The sequence below is a fragment of the Diabrotica virgifera genome, chromosome 4, assembly GCF_917563875.1.
Source record: "Diabrotica virgifera virgifera chromosome 4, PGI_DIABVI_V3a".
NCBI lineage: Eukaryota > Metazoa > Arthropoda > Insecta > Coleoptera > Chrysomelidae > Diabrotica > Diabrotica virgifera.
Window position 1 is genome coordinate 1,231,425 of NC_065446.1, and position 22,177 is coordinate 1,253,601.

Here is a 22,177-nt window from a genome sequence, read left to right on the forward strand (position 1 = left end):
AGTTGCAGACTTACCTCATATAGGAGTTACAGGCCTGAAAAAATGGTCAAAAATCAAAATGGTCAAAATTTGAGCGTTTGCAGGCAGGGTGCTTCAAATTGAAATAAACTGTCTAATGAAATAAAAATTAATGTATTTTCACCAGATTTCACAATGAATACAAATGTATACAGGGTGGGCCAAAGAAAAGAGCCCACCTCGATATTTGGCAGTTATTATATTTTAAGGGAATGCCGAAACAGGTCGATTTTTATTTTTAAATTGCAATTTTTTATATATATTTCATATGTCTCCATGACGTGTCATCGTCAGTGACGTCATCCATCTGGGCGTGATGATGTAATCGATGATTTTTTTTTAATGGGAATAGGGGTCGTATGTTATCTCATTTGAAAGAGTGTTCAATTCTCTGTTCAGTAGTATAAACAATAATATAATTATTTATACAGGGTGGCCAAAAAATAATTTTTGAATTAAATTAATTGACGCAAAAAGAAGAATGTATGTAATTTATTTAACTCAAAATACATCTTATTGCTTTCATAAAATAAAGAAAATTATTATTTGGCAAATAAACCTTGCTTTTCGCTTAAATTAAATGTTCAAACTGTCAATAGGTAGGTGGGAGGCTGTTTGTGATTTAATTTAAGCGAAAAGAAATGTTTACATATTTGTGAAAATTTTTTTTTCTATTTTCTGATAGCAGTACAATGTATTTTTAGTTGCCACAAGACCCCTATTCCCATTTAAAAAATTAATTGATTACGTCATCACGCTCTGATGGATGACATCACATAGTATGAAATATATCCCAAAAAGTTGCAATATAATAAAAATAAAAATGGACCTATTTCAGCATTTCCTTAAAATCTAATAGGTATCTATTGCCAAATATCGAGGTGGACTCTTTTCTTTGGTCCACCCTGTATAAATTTGTATTAATTGTGAAATCTGGTGAAAATACATTAATTTTTATTTCATTAGACAGTTTATTTGACAAATAAGTATTGAATAACCAATTCGGTTAGTCAATCAACGGCATTATATATTATTTATAATCTTTTCCTTTTTTTTTGTTGTACATATTGTATGTTTTAGGACCTTTATATCGCTAATTTAAATTTTATTTTTAGGATTCCTTTCTCAAATGTCTGTCTGGAGTACAAGTACTGTATGCCTAGATTTAGGCAATACGCACTTCAAGCCAGGACTAAATGATAGTTTCAATCGATTCCGAAGCCATAATCATCATTCCTCTCATGTAAGTAGTAAGTTACTAATTTACAAGCTATGTGAAAGTCAAATTTCTCCCAACCAGTTCGGGTTCATAAATGCTGTCGGTACGAGAGAGGCTTTGTTTTCAATACAAGTCTTTTTCCAGAGATGCAGAAACGTCAGTTGCGACGTATACGCATGTCTGGTTGATTACGAGAAAGCGTTTGATCGAGTACAGCACGCAAATACTGAAAGAGGCAGGAATTAACAACCAATATCTTAAAATAATTAGACACCTTTACTGGAGTCACTCTGCAAACCTCAGAATTGAAGATGAACACACCGAATATGTGAAAATCATGCGTGGAGTGAGACAAGGCTACATTTTGTCCCCTCGAATTTTCAATCTTTATTCCGAAAGAATATTTATCGAAGCTTTGCACGAAACTGAAGAAGGTATTCCACTAAACGGGTACCGGCTATATAACATCAGGTATGCAGATACTTACTTACTTTCCGTGTCCGGAACACCAACAACTTTAAATTCTGTATTTCCAATGGTTGGCCACGTAGATGGCCCTGTCATTTGCTATAATTAAGTCTTCTTCTGTGCAGGTCTCTCTCATCTCTGTGTATTATAGTAGATGCCGGCTGGTCTGAACCGCGCCATAGTCGCAGGTATCGTAATCCTGGTATCCCCATTTTTTCAGGTTACTAGCACAACGTGAAACGCCGGTTCTTAGTCTGTTTAGCGCTTTCCAAGTTGGATACGGTAAATTGTGTCCAGCAACCATTTCCTCTGAGGGAGGAAAATGTGTCGCGGTAGCTGACGCTTGCCATAGGTGTATTCGGCGCGTCTCTGGCGCTTGGGGGATGGATCTTGATGTTTTCAGGAAGCTTTTCCGAGATCTTAGTCTGCTTGGCTGAGTTTGGTGGTCATATAAGGGGTGTCTTCGGTCCGTCTCCTGCTTTTTTCGTTCTACCTCTGACGTGACCTTCCTCCTGATAGGTGGTGAAGCAATCCCAGCTATGGGGTATACCTCTTCGATAGGTGTCGGTTTCAGGCAACCCGATATTATACGAACCGTTTCATTTAGAGCCACGTCGACGTTCTTTGCGTGAGCAGAGTTTGCCCATACTGGTGCTCCAAACTCCGCTGCCGAAAAACATAATTCCAAGGCAGAAGTGCGGAGAGTGTGTGGTTGTGCTCCCTATTTTGTATTAGTTTGCTTGCGGATGATATTATTTCTGGCACTTACTTTCTTCTTGACATCTTGACAGTGGTATCGGTAAGACAGAGTTCTATCCAGACGGACGCCAAGGTATTTTGGCGTCTCGTTGTGTTCCAGAATCTGACCACGTCATTTCACCTCCAGCGGCCTTCGGGCATGCTTGTTTCTAAGGTGGAAAGCATATACCTGGGTTTTTGTGGGATTGGGTTTCAGATGATTTTTTTCGTAGTATAGAGCTAAGTATCCCAGGGCATCTGTCAGTTTCACTTCGACTTCATTGAAGGTTCTTCCATGAGCTGCCACAGCTGTATCATTAGCGTAAATAAATTGCCTTGTTTGTTGGTGTATGGGTTGGTCGTTGGTGTATATGTTGTATAGAATCGGCGCAAGGACACTGCCCTGTGGTAGCCCATTTTTTTGGTCCCTCCACACCGACTGTTCTTGGACTGGAGCGTTACGTAGAAGCGTCTGTTCTGGAGGAGACATTTCACTAACCTTGTTAGTCGGAAATCCTTTGTAGTTTCGTAGAGTTTTGCGAGTAGCCGTTGATGGTTAACTGTGTCATATGCGGCAGTTAGGTCTATGAATCCTGCTTGTTCTGGAATAATTTTAGTCTCCACATATTCAGCGATCCGGTTCAGTATCATTCTTTCAAATGCCTTGAAAAGGTGGCACAAAAGAGAGACAGGTTTAAAATTCTTTGTATCCGCCAGATCCTTCCCTGGTTTTAAGAGGGCTACCATAAATCAAATCTCGAAAGTTGGAATACTTTGGACACATTATGCGAAATAAATCCAGATATACCCTCCTACAAGCCATCCTGCAAGGAAAAATATTTGGAAAGCAAGGTACAGGAAGAAGAAGAACATCCTGGTTAAAGAACCTCAGAACCTGGTTCAACACAACATCTGTGCAGCTTTTCCGCGTTGCTGCAGATAAAATAAAGATTACCATGATGATCGCCAACGTTCGTCACGGATAGGCACATCAAGAAGAAGAAAGTACTTAAGTCTTAAGGAAAGTTATATAGGGTTTCAAAGTTTATGTCTGTATTTTCATATTATGGCTCTTATGGGAAGCCTGTCAGGCCTCGCCCGTTCGCTGAAGGGTTAAAATTATAGAATAAACAAAATCTCAACTGTTTTTGTGTTCCAATCGAGAAAAAAGAAAATTTGCGATTGTTCTACTGTACTGTTGTAAACAATAATATGACCTCAAACTCGGCATCATTGATAAATAAATATTTTACTAACAACATTAGCGGAATCAAATTATTAACACTAGTTAGTTGTTTACTCTATTTTTAACCTCGAATATCTTTATAGTCAACGTGTCCAAGCAACCATAACGTTTTATGGTCTGATATTCATGTTTTTTTAGTTAATCTGTGCATGTGTAGACTATTACACACTTGCATCGCAAAACCGTGACACTGGTAAGCCTCGATCAAGCTTAAAATATTTGGTGGTTGAATTCCTTTTTAAGATAGGCCAAAGAAATTAGCAAAATAAATGCCTTTGACACAGGCATACCTACAGGTATTTAACAACAGCTTTTGATAAATTTGGTGATAACTATATGTAATAAACAAAATATGCAATATATTACACGTCATAATATGTTACTTATAAACAATTTATAAACAATGTAATATCGCTATTTAATTTTAAATACTAATGAAAAGTGACACAATTTTACTAAAAAATCATAAAACATTGTAAAGTTATTTTTGTTAAGTTGTTGCTTAATTATTGTAAAATAGCTTCAAAAGTCGATTTTTGTTGAAAATTAATAATAACTTTTCTAAAAATATACAAGAAACTTTAGTTTCGCGTCAGAATAGGGACAGTATCACAAATATTTAGCTGTAAAAACTTCAACTTTAAAAAGTGGATACGAGTCAAAAAGAAATGTCGAAATCCATAAACAAGAACCAGAGATATCTTGCAGATGACGCTAATTAGATATTTTAATTGTTATAAATGAAGCTGTAGTACATTTTAAAAAAGTAGTCCTTTTTCATTCGTCCTAACATGTTCTAGGACAAATTTTTTAAATACATATGTGAAAAAGTGCATTCTTTCCCTATAAAAAAAATAATTTTTCTACAGGCAATACTTGCCTGTAGAAAAAAAGAAACGTCAAGAAAGAAGAAAACGTCAAGAAGAGTCAAAAAAGAAACGTCGAAATCCATAAACAAGAACCAGAGATATCTTGCAAATGACGCTAATTAGATATTTTAATTGTTATAAATGAAGCTGTAGTACATTTTAAAAAAGTAGTCCTTTTTCATTCGTCCTAACATGTTCTAGGACAAATTTTTTAAATATGTGAAAAAGTGCATTCTTTCCATATAAAAAAAAATAATTTTTCTACAGGCAATACTTAAAAAGTTATTCCAAATCAATGGGAAAATCCCAGCAGCTGGCAGGCCAACTGAGTTAATGATTCAATGGGCACAGACCAACTGAGTTGGTCTGTGCCCATTGAACTGGCAAGAACCACGCGTTCTATTCGAGCAGGGAACCATGTTGCTCTTTGAGTATTAATAGTATATAATCCATTAATATCGACTTGGAGTGGAGTCGCTATATTTTATACAATCATATTATGTAAACCATATATTTCGAGGTTAACACTTTTGTTAGTGTGCTAGTTTCATCTACTTAGCAGAATGCACTGAAGATGGTCTGATTCAGATCGAAAACGTTTTGCAATCCTTTTGGATGACATTTTAAGAAGTTTTTTCATAAACATTTTATACCAATATACAAATCGAAGTTTTTTTACTTCTGTATTAGTTGTAATGAGTTTTCCCTAAAAAGTGTTCCATTTTTTGGTTATTTATCGTTGAAATATTCGATTTGGAATATGGCGAATATGAACCTATTTTTCATTAGCTACAACTCTGCTTGTACTGGGTCTAGAGTCCTCATACATACAACATTTTTTTCAATTTTTTATAGGCTATATTTATGATGGGAATGTTTTTTCGATAAAATACTTATTTTTTGAGTTATTTGACAAAAACCGTTTAAAAACATATTTTTTTTTTGTTGAAAAATGAAGATATTCACTCGCCAATAACTCAAAAAGTATTGACTTGTTAAAAAACGCTATAGAACAAAAGCTGCTTAGAATTAGTCAGTTTATCCAATTCCGGATATATTTTATCATAAATGTATATTTTTTCACTCCCGAGAAGGAGTGAAACTCACCCCCAGGGCAAAAGCACATATCGGCACAATATCATTTTTTTTTCCTTGACATGTTAGCTGTGTGTATGCTAAATTACATGTCAATCCAACCGGTTCTTTAAAATTTGGAGCAAAAACCGTCAGTAAATGGACTAAAACAATTTAATTTGGGATAAATAAAAAAAAAGAATGTGTGTGTACTTTGTACGCACGTAAGAAGTTATACTTCTACTATATGATTTCTTAAAAATAAATATATTTTAAACAGTTTGTTTTAATTTTTTTAAACACCAAACTAATTTTGTGCTTACCGCTTTCAAAAAAATAAAAAAAAGTATAGTATTGCTCCGGATTCGAACTCAAGACTTCTCGATCTCTGGCCGAATGCTATACCAAATACGCTACGAGGACTGTGTCTGTATCGGTTCGGACGTATCTAATGACAATTCACGGTAACAAACAGACTAGAAGGTGAAGTATAATAAATATACAATAAAATGTTTTAATAATACTCATCTTACTCCTGAGGAAGACAAATCCAAAGACACAAAAATTATAATAAATATATTTTTTATATTTACTATTATTTACTAAAAGCACTAATATATTCTTTTCACACCTTTTCTTGCACTGATATATTTATACATAACTTGAAAGATTCAGCAACTAAACGCCATACTGTCTGTGTGCGCATGCGCGCAGTATTATGAAATTTTACTCTCAATCGCGCCTAAAGAAGTATAACTTCAAAAATAATTTTTAAACTATTTGACCGAGCATATTTTAAGCACAAACACCCAACATTCAGTGTAATATGAAGGTTCTAAGTTCATTTTTAAAGAAGCTAAAAAACCAAAATTTTTGACCTATTTTACAATTTTCTAAGGAACAAGATGATAGAAACATTTAGAAAACGCCATTTTGAAAGTTTTTATATTAACTTATAGAGTAAGTTTCTTACTCTCAAATTTGTTTCAAACTTTTTGCTGATAGACGAACAAAGCGAAGATTTGCCGCTTTTTGACCTTAATTTCTTAATAACTAATGAAGTCCAAATATTTGGATGCAGGAAACACATACATAGGTTCTTCTTATAGAGGTTCATACTACTCAAAACAACTGTCGTTTGCCTGGCCGGGTCAATGTCACCAGAGAAACCCTATTTCCCTGCACTAGAATGATGTTTTTTTACCTTATCGAGCCATACATACTATTTTAATTTTAAATTTAATGAAAAATATGACCTTGCCACACAGTAGTAATTTTTTTTGTGAGTACTTCAGTACTATTCCCTTAACGTTCTATTCGTTTCATTATAAACTGTTACGAACCATTATTGTGTAGTTCTTTTATAAATTGGGTTGTATCGATTGAAAAGGAAAGATCTGTCTACCTATTAGATACGGTTGTCACATTAATTGCTAAAACAGGAAATACTGTTTCAAATTGATACTTTCGATTTGAGTTTTGGTTAATTATATACATTCCATATTTCAATTTAAACATTCATTAGACTGGATTAGAGGTTCTGTTTGGTTTATAGTTTTAACTAAAATGTATAGATCTGTAAGTATATCTTTAAATTTATTACATAAATAATATAGTGAAATCCCTGTAACACGAAATTGCATGGTTGTTTATCAATTTTCCATGGAACACAGTATTTTCCTGTACCCAAAATTAGATTTTTACATGATAATAATAATAATAATAATTAGCGCGTCGAGCCTAGTAGGCCCATGGCTTGATGTACTATTCTCCTTCATCCCTTCTTGTCCATTGCTTTCATTCTCTGATTTTGACTTTTGACCTCTTCTCTATCGTCCTCTTATTGTAGCATTTGTGACAGTAGCATTTTCGGTAGCCTAGCCATCGTTGGGTTCTTATTACTGAGTGTGCTGGGCTGCCCATATAACTCTCTCAGATCCTCATTTGTCCATCTGATCCAACACCGTTCTCCATTTTTTCTCCAAATATTTTGTTGGTACTTTCTGTTCCCATATCTCCACCATTTATTGTTGTTTCTTATTTAACGTCAATGTATCTGATGCATAAGTTACTATTAGTCCAGAGAAATAAGATTTTTCTCGTGACACGTCCCCCTCCAGGCCGAAACCAAATTTTTTGAGGAGTATGGACATCTATATTATTAACCTATATGTTTCCTGCAGCCGATTTTGATGATATACATAGTTATAAACAAATAAAGATCAAAAAACGGTAAATTTTCGCTTTTTTCGTCTATTACCAAAAAGTTAAGCATTTTAAACAAATTTGAGAGTAAGAAACTTATAAATCGTCTAAAAAATTTCAATATGGCGTTCGCTGAATATGTCTATCCTTATTGGTTGCTTAGAAAATTGCAAAATAAATCATAAATTTTGAGTTTTTATAAATATTCATAACTTATGTAAAAATTAGCTTAAAACCTTCTTATTACACGAATTGATGAGACTTCTGGTGCTTAAATTATATTTTAAATATCAAAGCAATTGGTCAAATAGTTTAAAAGTTAGTCTGACAGTTTATGGAAGAAGAACATTTATACTATTGACTTAATAAAAAAAAAATGACAAAAAGTAATTTTAAACAGTGTAAAATTATTTTGCAAAAACACCTCGATTTTTTGCTTACTTATAAACAATTAGAATTTTTTAACCGTTATCCGTAGAAAAATTATTTTTTCATATTTGGAAAGACTGAATTTTTATACACATTTAGAATGAAAAACAATTGTCCTAGAACAATTAGGGACGAAGTTAGCCCCCCCTTTTTTTAATTCACCATGTTTTTGCAAAATAATTTTGCAGTATTTAGAATTATTTTTTGTCATTTATTTTTAATTAAATTACATAATAGTATAAATCTTCTTCTTTCATAAACTATCCAAAGTATTACTGTAACTTCATCATTTTCTAACTTAGAGCGTTGCAAAAAAATTAATTTGAGATAAACAAATTAAATACCTTTTAAACTATTGACCAATTTCTTTGAAATTTAGGGTATGATCTAAGCACCAGAAGTCTCAGCATCCCGTGTAATAAGAACGTTCTAAGTTAATTTTTACATAAGTTATGAATATAAAAACTCAAAATTTATGATTTATTTTGCAATTTTCTAAGCAACCAATAAGGATAGACATATTCAGCGAACGCCATATTGAAGTTTTTCATACGATTTATGAGTTTCTCACTCTCAAATTTGTTTAAAATGGTTAACTTTTTGGTTATAGACGAAAAAAGCGAAAATGTACCTTTGATCTTCATTTGTTTATAACTATGTTTATCATCAAAATCGGCTGCAGGAAACATATAGGTTATTAATATAGATGTCCATACTACTCAAAAAATTTTGTTTCGCCCTGGAGGGGTTGTGTCAATAACATGATATTTTTTTCCTTATTTCTCTGAACTATATATGCATAATAACCGTTCTGTATATTCTTATTTTGACACCTCTTAATATGCATTTATTTCTTATATCAGTAACCTATTTAATGCATAAAAACACTTGTTCGCATTCATTAGTCTATTTTGGATTTTTTCTTTTACATTATGTTTTCGTGTTATAATTATTATTGTTCCTAGATATTCGAACTCCTCTACTTAAGCAAATATTTACTATGGTTACTTTTACTTAGTTTTCTGTTCTTCATAGTGTTAGTTGTATCATTCTAATAATCTTTTTTTTTTCTTATTTCAAATACTTCAATTGATTTATACATATCCTTCCTTTTTACTTTATTAAATGCTTGTTTAAAGTCTATAAATAATAGTATAGTTATTTTTTGGTATATCTCTAGTATTTCTTTTGGCAAGAAAATCTGTTCTGTTGTGAAGATACGATTTGTTTTGTAGGTTAAGACAAACGAAAAGAAAACTTGCAAAATTTTACGATTTTCAACTACTTAATTGTCAAAACTTTTCCAAACGAGGAAAAAATGTAGAAACCGATAAATGAAAGGTTTTTATGTACCTTTCAAACGAATATTTATAAATTTAAATCCTTCTAGTGTATTCGAAGATACCGCTGTCAAAAAATAGCCAATTTAAATAATTGATGGATTCGACCGTTACTGGATGGAAGTTCATTTTATCTAACAATAAAACACTGAAAACGTTTGTTTTCTATACTTCCACAAAATTTATTACCACTATGTGACTACAGCTGTTTCGGCAGAGTGCCTTTCTCAAGTGATTTAGTTTACTATGTGTTTGCCTTTTTAAAGTCTTTAACTGGAGAGGTTGAGGAGTGGGGAGCTGTTTGTCTCGAATTGGTCATTCAGAATTATATCTGTATTTTTCAATTTATTAATTTCCATAGATTCTAATAAACATAGCTTAAGGCCTTTATTTTGAATATGCAGAATTTGAAACTCTTCATTAAAAGAATGATTATGATCTAGAAGGTGAAGTGCGTATGTAGAAGTGTCTGTTTTCTATTGTTGAAAGCCCTTTTGTGTTCTGCTATCCGTTTGTCAAAGGTTCTGCCAGTTTGACCGATGTAAGTTTTCGGACAGTCACCACAAGTTAGTTTGTAAACACCACTCTGTAGTTGTTGTCTCTTTCGGCTTTTATTGTTCTTAATATATTTGCTTAAGTTGTTGTTAGTTCTGAAAGCTGGTGTTATTCCTTTCTTTTTTATATATCTGGCTATTTTTGTTATTATCTTGCCAGTATATGTGCTAGAGCAGAAGGTATTGGGTTCTTTCTGTGGTGGTGGATATACTAATTTCAGGGCTTTCTTATGGAGTTTTTGGTTTAAAATTCTGTTAATTGTTTGTTCGTTATAACCATTGTTTACAAATTCTACATATTCAAAATAAAGGCCTTAAGCTATCTTTATTAGAATCTATGGAAATTAATAAATTGAAAAATACAGATATAATTCTGAATGACCAACTCGAGACAAACAGCTCCCCACTCCTCAACCTCTTCAGTTAAAGACTTTAAAAAGGCAAACACATAGTAAACTTGAGAAAGGCAATCTGCCGAAACCGCTGTAGTCACATAGTTGTAATAAATTTTGTGGAAGTATAGAAAACAAACGTTTTCACTGTTTTATTGTTAGATAAATAGCCAATTTTTCGAAAATAGAATTTTTTGTCATCTGATAGTATTTTTGCCTGGCAATCTCAAACTGCATAAAAATTTAGGTGAAGGATTTGTATAAAACAATCTCGACTTATTGTATTTCTTGGCCATATCATTTAACTATTTTTTTGACCCCCTAAAAGTTAAGCTTTTTGCTTCCTTAGTAAGCCAACATACGTTGTCGTTAATGATTTCACTCATCTGTTTCATTATTCTGTAATATTAGAACTCAACGAATTTATAGATAACAAAACCTAAATTTTATGTATCATACAGAACAAGTAAAAATTTCGTTTGTATTATGGTATAAAAAGTTTATTGAAAAACTATTAAAAAGCCACCCAAAACGTTTTCAATCTAGATCAGATCATCTTCAGTGCGTTCTGTTTAGTACATGACACTAGCAACCTTGTAGAATAGGTGACAGCGAGAAATATGATTTGGTCCAATTTGGTTGGCCAAAACCAACCAGGTTGGTCTGTGTCTATCTAACTGGCAAGTACCACACGTTACCATCGAGCAGTGGATCATGTTGCCCTTTGAGCACTCTTAAAATTTTATCACTTAACATCGACTTAGAGTCGCCACTAACATCATTTTTTAAAAATGTAAATCATATTTCTCGATGTCACCTATTCTACAAGGTTGCTAGTTTCATGTATTAAGCAGAACGCACTGAAGATGATCTGATCTAGATTGAAAACGTTTTGCGAATCCTTTTGGATGACTTTTTAATAGTTTCTCAATAAACTTTTTATACCATTATACAAACGAAGTTTTTACTTGTTCTGTATCTACTGGGACTTTCCCATTGATTTTTTTTTCTCTAAATTTTATGCGTTTAAGCAAGCTTTTAGGTGGTCGAGAACCAATGTTATGGCAATTTTAATTTTAACGTCAATCTGACGTATCATATACGTGCTTTTGTTATACCCTCCAGAGGTGACCTTATGCAGCGACGCCTAGTTTGTCACTATATATTGCCAGCAGTACTAATACTCTGGGCTAATTAGCAAAATACAAGAAAAAGTTATTTACCAGCAATTTTATTGCTGGAATCGAATCTTATTATTGTATGTATTAATAATGTAGGTATGCAAAGTCCGCAGATAGTGTGCTACTTTTTTTATAAACAAAATGGCGCCCGAAAATCGTGTTTTTTCAATTTTTGCTCTATAACTCCAAAGATTTTAACTTTACACCAAAAACACCCAAATAAAAATTCACCACAATTAAATTCTGCATAGAGACGTGTTTTTCCCGATTCACTTCGACGAAAACTTTCCCCGGAAAAAGCGGGTTTTTTCAACAAAATCTTTAATTTTCAACCAAAATTTTAGATAAGTAATTGTTAATCAATAATTAAATAACTTGGTAATGTAAAAGCCCTTTTCGTATAGATTATAATTTCAGAAGCCGATGGAAATTGAATGAACAGTTTAGAAACAATTAAATTGTTAATTAAAAATTTACGGTCGCTATAATAACGACAATAATTATGATGCATAAGAATGACTATGATTTTTTCATAAAAAGACACTATACCTATCTAATGTACTTTACAGAATTGAAATTGGACTATTTAAGCGGAATCAGGAATATTTTAAATTTATAAACAATTTTTTGGCTTATATGCACTATATTATTAATAGATACAATCATATAGGTCTGGATCCCGCGTATGAAAAAAAAGTTGATTAATAGCAAGCTGAAAATTTGTTAATAGCTTAAGGGTGTCTAGTCGAATAAACTTTGATATGTGTGAACACTGGAACAGGGGCAGTTTTAATTGTGGAACAGGTTAAAAATTTGGAACGGTCACAGCACGAAAACGGCACATTTATTTTGTCCGACAGAACAGACTTAAACTCTTCGAACAGAGATTAAACTCTCATGCAAAAATCAGACTGCTATTTATCACCAAATGGGCGTTTTAATGAGTGGAACATGTAGAATATGTCAAATGACAGGAATTATGACAGGTAATAAATAGCAGTCTGATTTTTTCATGAGAGTTTAATCTCTGTTAGGAGAATTTAAGTCTGTTCTGTCGGACAAAATAAATGTGCCGTTTTCGTGCTGTGACCGTTCCAAATTTTTAACCTGTTCCACAATTAAAACTGCCCCTGTTCCAGTGTTCCCATATATCATAGTTTATTCGACTAGACACCCTTAAGCTATTAACAAATTTTCAGCTTGCTATTAATCAACTTTTTTTTCATACGCGGGATCCAGACCTAATAAGATTCGATTCCAGCAATAAAATTGCTGGTAAATAACTTTTCCAAAAAATGGCCTATTCTCCGATAATCAGCCCAGACTACAAGGTTCACGTATTTAATACATCATACCTAAAGTTAAAATAGTACAGGGGAAAAACAAGGAATGTCACTTTTTCATGAATTTTGGTTTTTCTCGCCATGTGCTAGCAAAAACTGAGTACTATCGACTAGACTATCAATTCAGAGCAATAACCAGAAAGATCAGTCTATATAAATTTTCTAAGAATTTGTATCCAGACGAAGGACCAGGATTGACCGCACGCCACTGAACAAAAATAAGGAATGTTAGCAGTTTTTTGGTACATTATTAAATTAATAAGTTAGTATAGATTAAAATTATATTAAGATTATAGACCAATAATTGCTAGAATTCTGCTAAGAATCTCCTAAGTAGTTTTTAGATATCATATGAATTAAACTCTTACCGGTGTTTATATCAATATGTATAAAATGTGACATTACTTGTTTTCCCCTGTACTCTTCAAATGAGGTACACCCTCTACAAAAGTGGTCGAAAGATAAAAATTATCGCTCATATATATTGTTATGATCTGCTCTCTATTACTTTTATATTAATTATTATTTATTTGATCAATTATTTAATTAACGCAAATCATACATAAAAATATTAAGAAAAAAATCTCAAAGTGCCTTTTGTCAAAAAAAAAAAAAAAAATTAATTAAATTCTTTTAGGTTATACTTATCCTTTCTCGTGGCTTCAGTATCTCTTAGTTGATCCTTATCGGGATAAAATATTAAAAGGAAATAAATGGAAAAATCATAAATAAACACATACAAATACCTTTATTATCAAAAGCAATTAGTGTAGGAAACAGAGGTTGAACCTTGCAAAATGGACACAAGTCCGGTTTTATTTTTTTCTGGCATATCAAGGGGTGCTTATTATAAGACTAACTTTTTCTGAAAAAATTTCGCCCCGGAACCCCCCTTTTCACCCCCTTTAAAGGGGGTAATTTATGGTTTTTGCAGAACGTAGCCCTTCCTGTACCTTTTACAAAAAATTTCTTTTATAGAAATATGAAGAGGACTATATTTTCTACGATTTATTTCCGACAGCATCTCTCTATCATCCACCGTTTAGCAAGGGTGGCGCCCCAAAGTTGACAAGTTTTTAAAAAAGATGCTTTTAAAAAAAAATATATTTTTCCCTAACTGTAACGGAAATTAAAAAGAAATGCTGCGGAGATTATTCACAAATAGATGATTGATTTTTTGGTATAGGTTTCACTTAAGGATAATTGCCCTTTTTTTAATTACAGGGTGTTACATTTTAAAAAACCCCTTTTTATACCATCTGAACCGTTTATGCTAGAGTAAAAAGACTTTCAGCGATTACCCATGTACTGGTGTTATTTACAAATTTGTATAATGCACCCCCATTTTTTCCCCGGAACCACCCAAAAAAAAAGAACAATTAATAAATAAAGTGATTTTCTTGGAATCCTTCACACACAATGCCCTTCATTAATATGCTTCATATATCATTTTGTGCAAGTTATTATTACCCATGCATGGACACTAAAAGCGATTTCCTAGTGCAACCCCTGTAGCCAAAAACAATAAATAAAATGGGGGGTTGAAATTTTTTTTTTGTTTTTTGCTTTTTGATCCATATGGGCATATGCTTCATCAATAGTGCTTTTCAAAAATATATATGGTTATTGCAACATCCCTGCGCAAACCACCCCTATCCTTGAAAATATACTGCAGAAACTACCCCTATACCTTATCCAGCATGTTTTTACGATTTTCTCATTACCTATTCATTTTTTTTAAACAAAACTTACACAAGGTTAAAGACCACTATTTACTCTAAACATTAGGTCCTATTCATTTTTTTCGTTTAAGCAACCGTTACGGCACAGTGGCGCCGTAAACCTCATATATGCTTTGACGGGCTCCAGTTTTTGTTTGTTTTTTCGTCATCTGTTTGTTTTATTGATAAAGTACTTATGTAAAATAAAACAACACAGTGTAACCTACAAATCATGACCTATGCACATTTTACATTCTTTGCTTCCCAAAGCTACAGTGGTGGCCCAAAATAAATTTTTTCATATTTTCGCCACCTACACGTATTTTATTGCGTTAATGCTACCTTAATAGCACAATATTCACCACTAAGTGGTCGCTAAGCAGTGACGGATCCAGGGAGGGTTGATGGGGGCGATCACCCCCACCCCTCTCAAACCAAGTGATATTATATTTGAAGATTATAAAAATATTCATTTATTTTTATAGAAATACTTATATTATATTAATATTATTTTTAAAAGAATGACTTTTTATGCTTTAGCGACAGTGGCGGATCCAGCATCGTTAAGAGGGGGGGTGCCAATTGGTTAAATTTCTATAAAAATAACTGAATATTTTTATAATCTTTGAATATAATATCACTTGGTTTGAGAGGGGGGAGGTGATCACCCCCATCACCCCTCCCTGGATCCGCCACTGCGTAGCGACCACCTAAGGGTAAATATTGTGCTGTTAAGGTAGCATTAATGCAATAAAATGCATGCAGGTGGCGACAATCTGCAAAAATTTATTTTGGGCCACCACTGTGGCTTTGGGGAGCAAAGAATGTAAAATGTGCATAAGTCATAATTTGTAGGTTACACTGTGTTGTTTTATTTTGCATAAGTACTTTATCAATAAAACGAACAGATGACGAAAAAAAAAACAAAAACTGGAGCCCGCCAAAGCATATATGAGGTTTACGGCGCCACTGTGCCGTAACGGTTGCTTATACGAAAAAATGAATAGGACATAATTTTTAGAGTAAATAGTGGTCTTTAACCTTGTATAAGTTTTGTTTAAAAAGAATACATAGATAATGAGAAAATCGTAAAAACATGCTCGCCAAGGGATAGGGGTAGTTTCTGCAGTATATTTTCAAGGATAGGGGTGGTTTTCGCAGAGATGCTGCAATAACCATATATATTTTTGAAAAGCACTATTGATGAAGCCTATGCCCATATGGATCAAAAAGCAAAAAACAAAAAAAAAATTTCAACCCCCCATTTTATTTATTTTTTTTTTGCTACAGGGGTTGCACTAGGAAATTGCTTTTGGTATCCGTGCATGGGTAATATTAACGTCCACAAAATGATATATGAAGCATATTAATAAAGGGCATTGTGTGTGAAGGATTCCAAGAAAATCAATTTATTTATTAATTCTTCTTTTTTTGGGGGTAGTTCCGGGGAAAAAATGGGGGTGCATTATACAAATTTGTAAATAGCACAAGTACATGGGTAATCGCTGAAAGTCTTTTTACTCTAGCATAAACGGTTCAGATGGTATAAAAAGAGGTTTTTTAAAATGTAACACCCTGTAATTAAAAAAAGGGCAATTACCCTTAAGTAAAACCTATACCAAAAAATCAGTCAATTATTTGTGAATATTTGCCGCAGGATTTCTTCTTAATTTCCGTTACAGTTAGGGAAAAATATATTTTTTTTAAAAACATCTTTTTTAAAAACTTGTCAACTTTAGGGCGCCATCCCCGCTAAACGGTGGATGATAGAGAGATGGTGTTGGAAATAAATCGTAGAAAATATAGTTCTCTTCATATTTCTATAAAAGAAATTTTTTGTAAAAGTTACAGGAAGGGCTACGTTCCGCAAAAACCACAAATTACCCCCTTTAAAGGGGTGAAAAGGGAGGTTCCGGGGCGAAATTTTTTCAGAAAAAGTTAGTCTTATAATAAGCACCCCTTGATATACCAGAAAAAAAATAGAACCGGACTTGTGTCCATTTTGCAAGGTTCAACCTTTGTTTCCTACACTAAATGCTCTATAAATTTATCAATTAAATCCTGTGGGCATAACTCTCCAAAAGAAACCTTTACCATACAGGGTGAGTCATGAGGAACTGTACTGTACATACTCCTACCTCGTATAGAGGCCCCTGTGGGGAATAACAAAAGACCATTAAAAAGTGTCTGCTCCCATTGTTTAATAATATACAGGGCGAGTTTCGCATTTTGACAGAAATTTGTATTCATCATAATTTTGAAACGGTCAGATCGATGTGTCTCTTATTTTGGTCAATCGTTACACTATTACCACCTAATCAACTGATTTATTCAAACTAGAAAAAAATCAGGTCCGGCTTTAAAAAATTAGTTCGTTTGGGTATTAGAAAAAATTTCACCCTGTATACGCTTTTTGAAAACTCTAATATGAATTTTACAAATTAGACAAATTGCCAATTAAAATGGCATATTTATTTTTTTCCCTACACGATTACTTAATTTTTTATAAAAAAATCAAATTTGACTATGAATTAAAAGTTTGGTAAAGTGAACCATAGATTTACAAAATTAACTTTTATTACAAAAATTATTTTTTTTAAACAAATATTTAATTTATGTTACCACCCAAACAACTAATTTATTCAAACTAGAAAAAAATCAGGTCCGGATTTAAAAAATTAGTTCGTTTGTGTCTTAGAAAAAATTTCACCCTGTATACGCTTTTTGAAAACTATAATATGAATTTTACAAATTAGACAAATAAGCAATTAAAATGACATATTTATTTTTTCCCCACACGATTACTTAATTTTTTATAAAAAAATCAAATTTGACTATGAATTAAAAGTTTGGTAAAGTGAACCATAGATTTAAAAAAAATAACTTTTATTACAAAAATTATTTTTTTTTAAACAAATATTTAATTTATGTTACCACCCAAACAACTAATTTATTCAAACTAGAAAAAAATCAGGTCCGGATTTAAAAAATTAGTTCGTTTGTGTCTTAGAAAAAATTTCACCCTGTATACGCTTTTTGAAAACTATAATATGAATTTTACAAATTAGACAAATAGGCAATTAAAATGGCATATTTATTTTTCCCCACACGATTACTTAATTTTTTATTAAAAAATCAAATTTGTCAATTCGCAATTTTACCATAAAAATAAGAAAAATTAAACAACGTTTTTCTTAAAATTAAAAGTTTCACTATTTTTTTTTTCTGTAACACGTCTAAGTCTAAAACTCCCCATAACACTTCTCTTTGGACTCTATAGTTTAACATAGACGTGATCAAATTGATAAATTTTAAATTTTTTCACTTAATTTTTGCGATTTATCTTTGCAATTCATGAATCTGCACCTTTTATTTTTAAAAATTCATAACTTTTACGGGAAGAAGACTGAAAGTCTACAACAATTTTCATGGTCTTCACAATGGTAAGAGATATGTGTTGTAAAAATTTCAGAAAAAAAAATATTAAAATGGAACAGAGTTGTAGCGAGTTAAACCGTCATTTCATTTTTTTTTTCATTTTTAAGTTAAAATTCAGATTTTGACAAATTTGATTTTTTAATAAAAAATTAAGTGATCGTGTGAGGAAAAAAATAAATATGCCATTTGAATTGCCTATTTGTCTAATTTGTAAAATTCTTATTAGAGTTTTCAAAAAGCGTATAAAGGGTGAAATTTTTTCTAAGACCAAAACGAAATAATTTTTTAAATACGGGCCTGATTTTTTCAAGTTTGAATAAATCAGTTGATTTGGTGGTAACATAAATTAAATATTTGTTCAAAAAAACTTAATTTTTGTAGCCAAAGTTAATTTTTAAGAATCTATGGTTCACTTTACCAAACTTTAAATTATTCATAGTCAAATTTGATATTTTTTTTATACAAAAATAAGTAATCGTGTGGGGAAAAAATAAGTACGCCATTTTAATTGCCTATTTGTCTAATTTGTAAAATTCATATTAGAGTTTTCAAAAAGCTTATACAGGGTGAAATTTTTTCTAGGACCCAAACAAACAAATTTTTTAAAGTCGGACCTGATTTTTTTCTAGTTTGAATAAATCAGTTGATTGGGTAGTAACATAAATTAAATATTTGTTTTGAGAAAAATTAATTTTTGTAATAAAAGTTATTTTTTTTTAATCTATAGTTCATTTTACCAAACTTTTAATTGATTAATTATTTATATGGGAAATAAGCCACAATTAAAATGAAAAAAATAATTTTATTAACGTTTCGACGCCCAAATCGGGTGCCGTTGTCAAAATACAAAATATTACTAAAATAAACAAAAGTGTTGTTGCCAAGCAAAAAAATTCTTCTAATAATTTATTTAATCTCACTCATTTATATTGGTAATTCAGACATATATTATACATTTTAAAGTAGAAGACTTTAAAATGATATTGCCAATATTTATGAGTTGCGTTCCTGGGACGACTTACTGAAAGATAGTTCATTCGATTACATGAAATCAACCCCAACTCAAGAATATCCGTCATAAAAAATTATAGCATGTGATCTGTCTTTAAAAAGACAACCAAATGCAACGACAGTAAAATTCTCGCGTTAGAGACTTCATAGTAAATCACAAGGGAAAACCAGGAAAAACCTGTGATACTATCCCGACATCGTAAGTATTTGGTCTTACATTAATTTACTCTCAAAAAATAATACCAAATTCTGACTTGTAAGATGTTTAAATTATAAATAATATTAATAATACTAGATATAATATAAGTAATACTTATAAATATAAATACAATATAAATGAGTGAGATTAAATAAATTATTAGAAGAATTTTTTTGCTTAGCAACAACACTTTTGTTTATTTTAGTAATATTTTGTATTTTGACAACGACACCCGATTTGGGCGTCGAAACGTTAATAAAATTATTTTTTTCATTTTAATTGTGGCTTATTTCCCATATAAATAATTAATCATAAAAATGCCACAAGGAAATAGCTTCAGAACAACATTAAAACTTTTAATTCCTAATAAAATTTGATTTTCTTATAAAAAATTAAGTAATCGTGTGGGGAAAAAAATAAATATGCCATTTTATTTGCCTATTTGTCTAATTTGTAAAGTTCATATTAGAGTTTTCAAAAAGCGGATACAGGGTGAAATTTTTTCTAAGACCCAAACAAACTATTTTTTTAAAGCCGGACCTGATTTTTTCCAGTTTGAATATATCAGTTGATTAGGTGGTAATAGTGTAACGATTGACCAAAATAAGAGACACATCGATCTGACCGTTCAAAAATTATGACGAATAGAATTTTCTGTCAAAATGCGAAACTCGCCCTTTATATTATTAAACAATGGGAGCAGACACTTTTTAATGGTCATTTGTTATTCCCAATAGGAGCCTCTATACGAGGTAGGAGTATGTACAGTTCCTCATGACTCACCCTGTATAAATTAATCTAATTCAAACAAATATTTATCGCTTTGTTCCTGATACCCTTAATAAAAAACAAGCTAAACAAATTTTTGAAATGTTGGAATCTTAAATGCATATGCTTTTACGAAAAAAATTTAACTTCTGATTATAAAGAAAATCTATCACATAGGTTATTGACTGACCTTTTTGATTTACACACAATGATGTCTCCTCTTGACCCAAACAGCTCCTCCTTGTTGACTATGTTAGGCTACCAATCAAAGCCCTCTCCGTTCTCAGCAAACAATCCAGCAAGGATACCAGCAACTATTTCTCCAAAACACAAGCCAGGCCTCTTTTTGCCAGTACTCGTTCAATAAACTCCAAAACTCTCTCCTCTCTTTCTCTCAACAATAATCTCCTGAGACCCAAGTATCTTTTTAGTTGGTGTCACAAATAATTTTAATAACGATAATTCTTGTAACTTACTCTCTTGGACTTTACAGAATCAAAGAGGTATTTCTTCTCGATTTGATTTGTCTCTCGTTCCACTTTTCAGCTACTCTCACTATCAAAACAACCACTAGTACTTACTTCTGAACTACTCACGAAAACTTTTGACTGCTCTTCTCGAATGCCGGTAACACAATAATCCCTCTTTTCAAAACTATCTGAAAATTGAACCTTCTCTCCTTCCCATTCCAAATTGCCAAACCAATCAGAGACATTTCTTCTTCCCCATTCTTTTTTTCATTCGAAACACCCACTCATACTTTCAAAAATATTCCTACCATCATAATAATTACTTTCGGGAAATTCTACAAAATTTACTCGGGGTTAAACAAAAAAAAAAAAAAATTAAAATTCCAAACTTTTTTTACCTTAATTTTCTAAGAACTAATTACCCATGGCTTCTATTTTTCCCGTAATAAACAATCGGTTTAAAATAATAATCCTAAATAACTTTCACTTCACTTTTATTTACAAATGTTTTTAATATTCTTCATGGAAAAATTCATTAAGGAGAAACCATCTTGCGTGAAAGCTAACTTCTAATACATATTTACAAATCAATGTATCAAATTTATGTGCCCGCGTTATATTAAAAAAATTAAATTTTTATTCTATCTTTGATTGCCAAATTGATACACAATAATATAAATTGTTAGTTACCGTTATGTTTTGACACAATTTTACTAATTTTTACGCGATTTTGATGTATGTAATAATCCTTAATAACCACATGTATTTTTATGTTTATTTATTTTTTTTTGTGCTTCCAGTGTAAAAACATGTCAATGTCAGGCGATGAGATCCACAACCGACGCTACCTCTCGTGGCGCAAACTCCAATTGTCCCGAGCCAAGCTAAAGGCCTCCAGCAAGACATCGGCCCTCCTCTCCGGCTTCGCCATGGTGGCCATGGTGGAGCTGCAGCTTCAGCCTCCGATGGAGAAGATCTCCGGAGAAGTGCTGGTTGCTTTCGCCGTGATCACGACCTTGCTAGTAGCAGTCCACATGCTAGCCCTCATGATAAGTACCTGCATATTGCCGAACATAGAAGCTATATGTAACTTAGATTCTATCAACTTGGTAGAAGAATCGCCCCACGAGAGACTTCACTGGTACATAGAGACCGCCTGGGCGTTTTCTACCCTCTTAGGTCTATTATTATTCCTCGCGGAAATCGCCATTTTGTGTTGGGTCAAGTTTATAGATATTAACGAAACAGCAGCTTGGTCTGCCACTGTTATTCTTGTGCCTATACTTTTTGTATTTCTGGCATTCGCTATACATTTCTACAGGTCCTTAGTAACGCATAAATATGAAACGACTTTATCGGGTATAAGGGAGTTGGAAATGCTCAAAGACCAAATCGAAACTGGGACTGTGCATCGAAATGGCGGAGGTGTGGGGGATTTAATACAATCCATCCACGTCGTGTAAACTAGACTTAAGTACAATCAATTTTAATTGA

The 22,177-nt window shown here is 32.3% G+C and overlaps 1 protein-coding gene across 4 annotated transcripts; it reads left to right on the plus strand.

The window, feature by feature from the left end:
• Positions 1 to 1,139: 1,139 nt before the first annotated feature.
• Positions 1,140 to 22,152, plus strand: LOC114324384 (calcium release-activated calcium channel protein 1-like). Of its 4 annotated transcripts, none has more exons than XM_050649010.1 (2): positions 1,140 to 1,261; positions 21,484 to 22,152. In XM_050649010.1, exons 1-2 carry the CDS (start codon positions 1,148 to 1,150, stop codon positions 22,144 to 22,146), a joined length of 777 nt encoding a protein of 258 aa, XP_050504967.1. In that variant the 5' UTR covers positions 1,140 to 1,147; the 3' UTR covers positions 22,147 to 22,152. The 4 variants fall into 4 exon arrangements, with proteins under 4 accessions (XP_050504967.1, XP_050504970.1, XP_050504968.1 ...); XM_050649013.1 differs by lacking the exon at positions 1,140 to 1,261 and adding an exon at positions 3,780 to 3,882; XM_050649011.1 differs by lacking the exon at positions 1,140 to 1,261 and adding an exon at positions 3,835 to 3,985.
• The last annotated feature ends 25 nt before the right edge of the window (positions 22,153 to 22,177 follow it).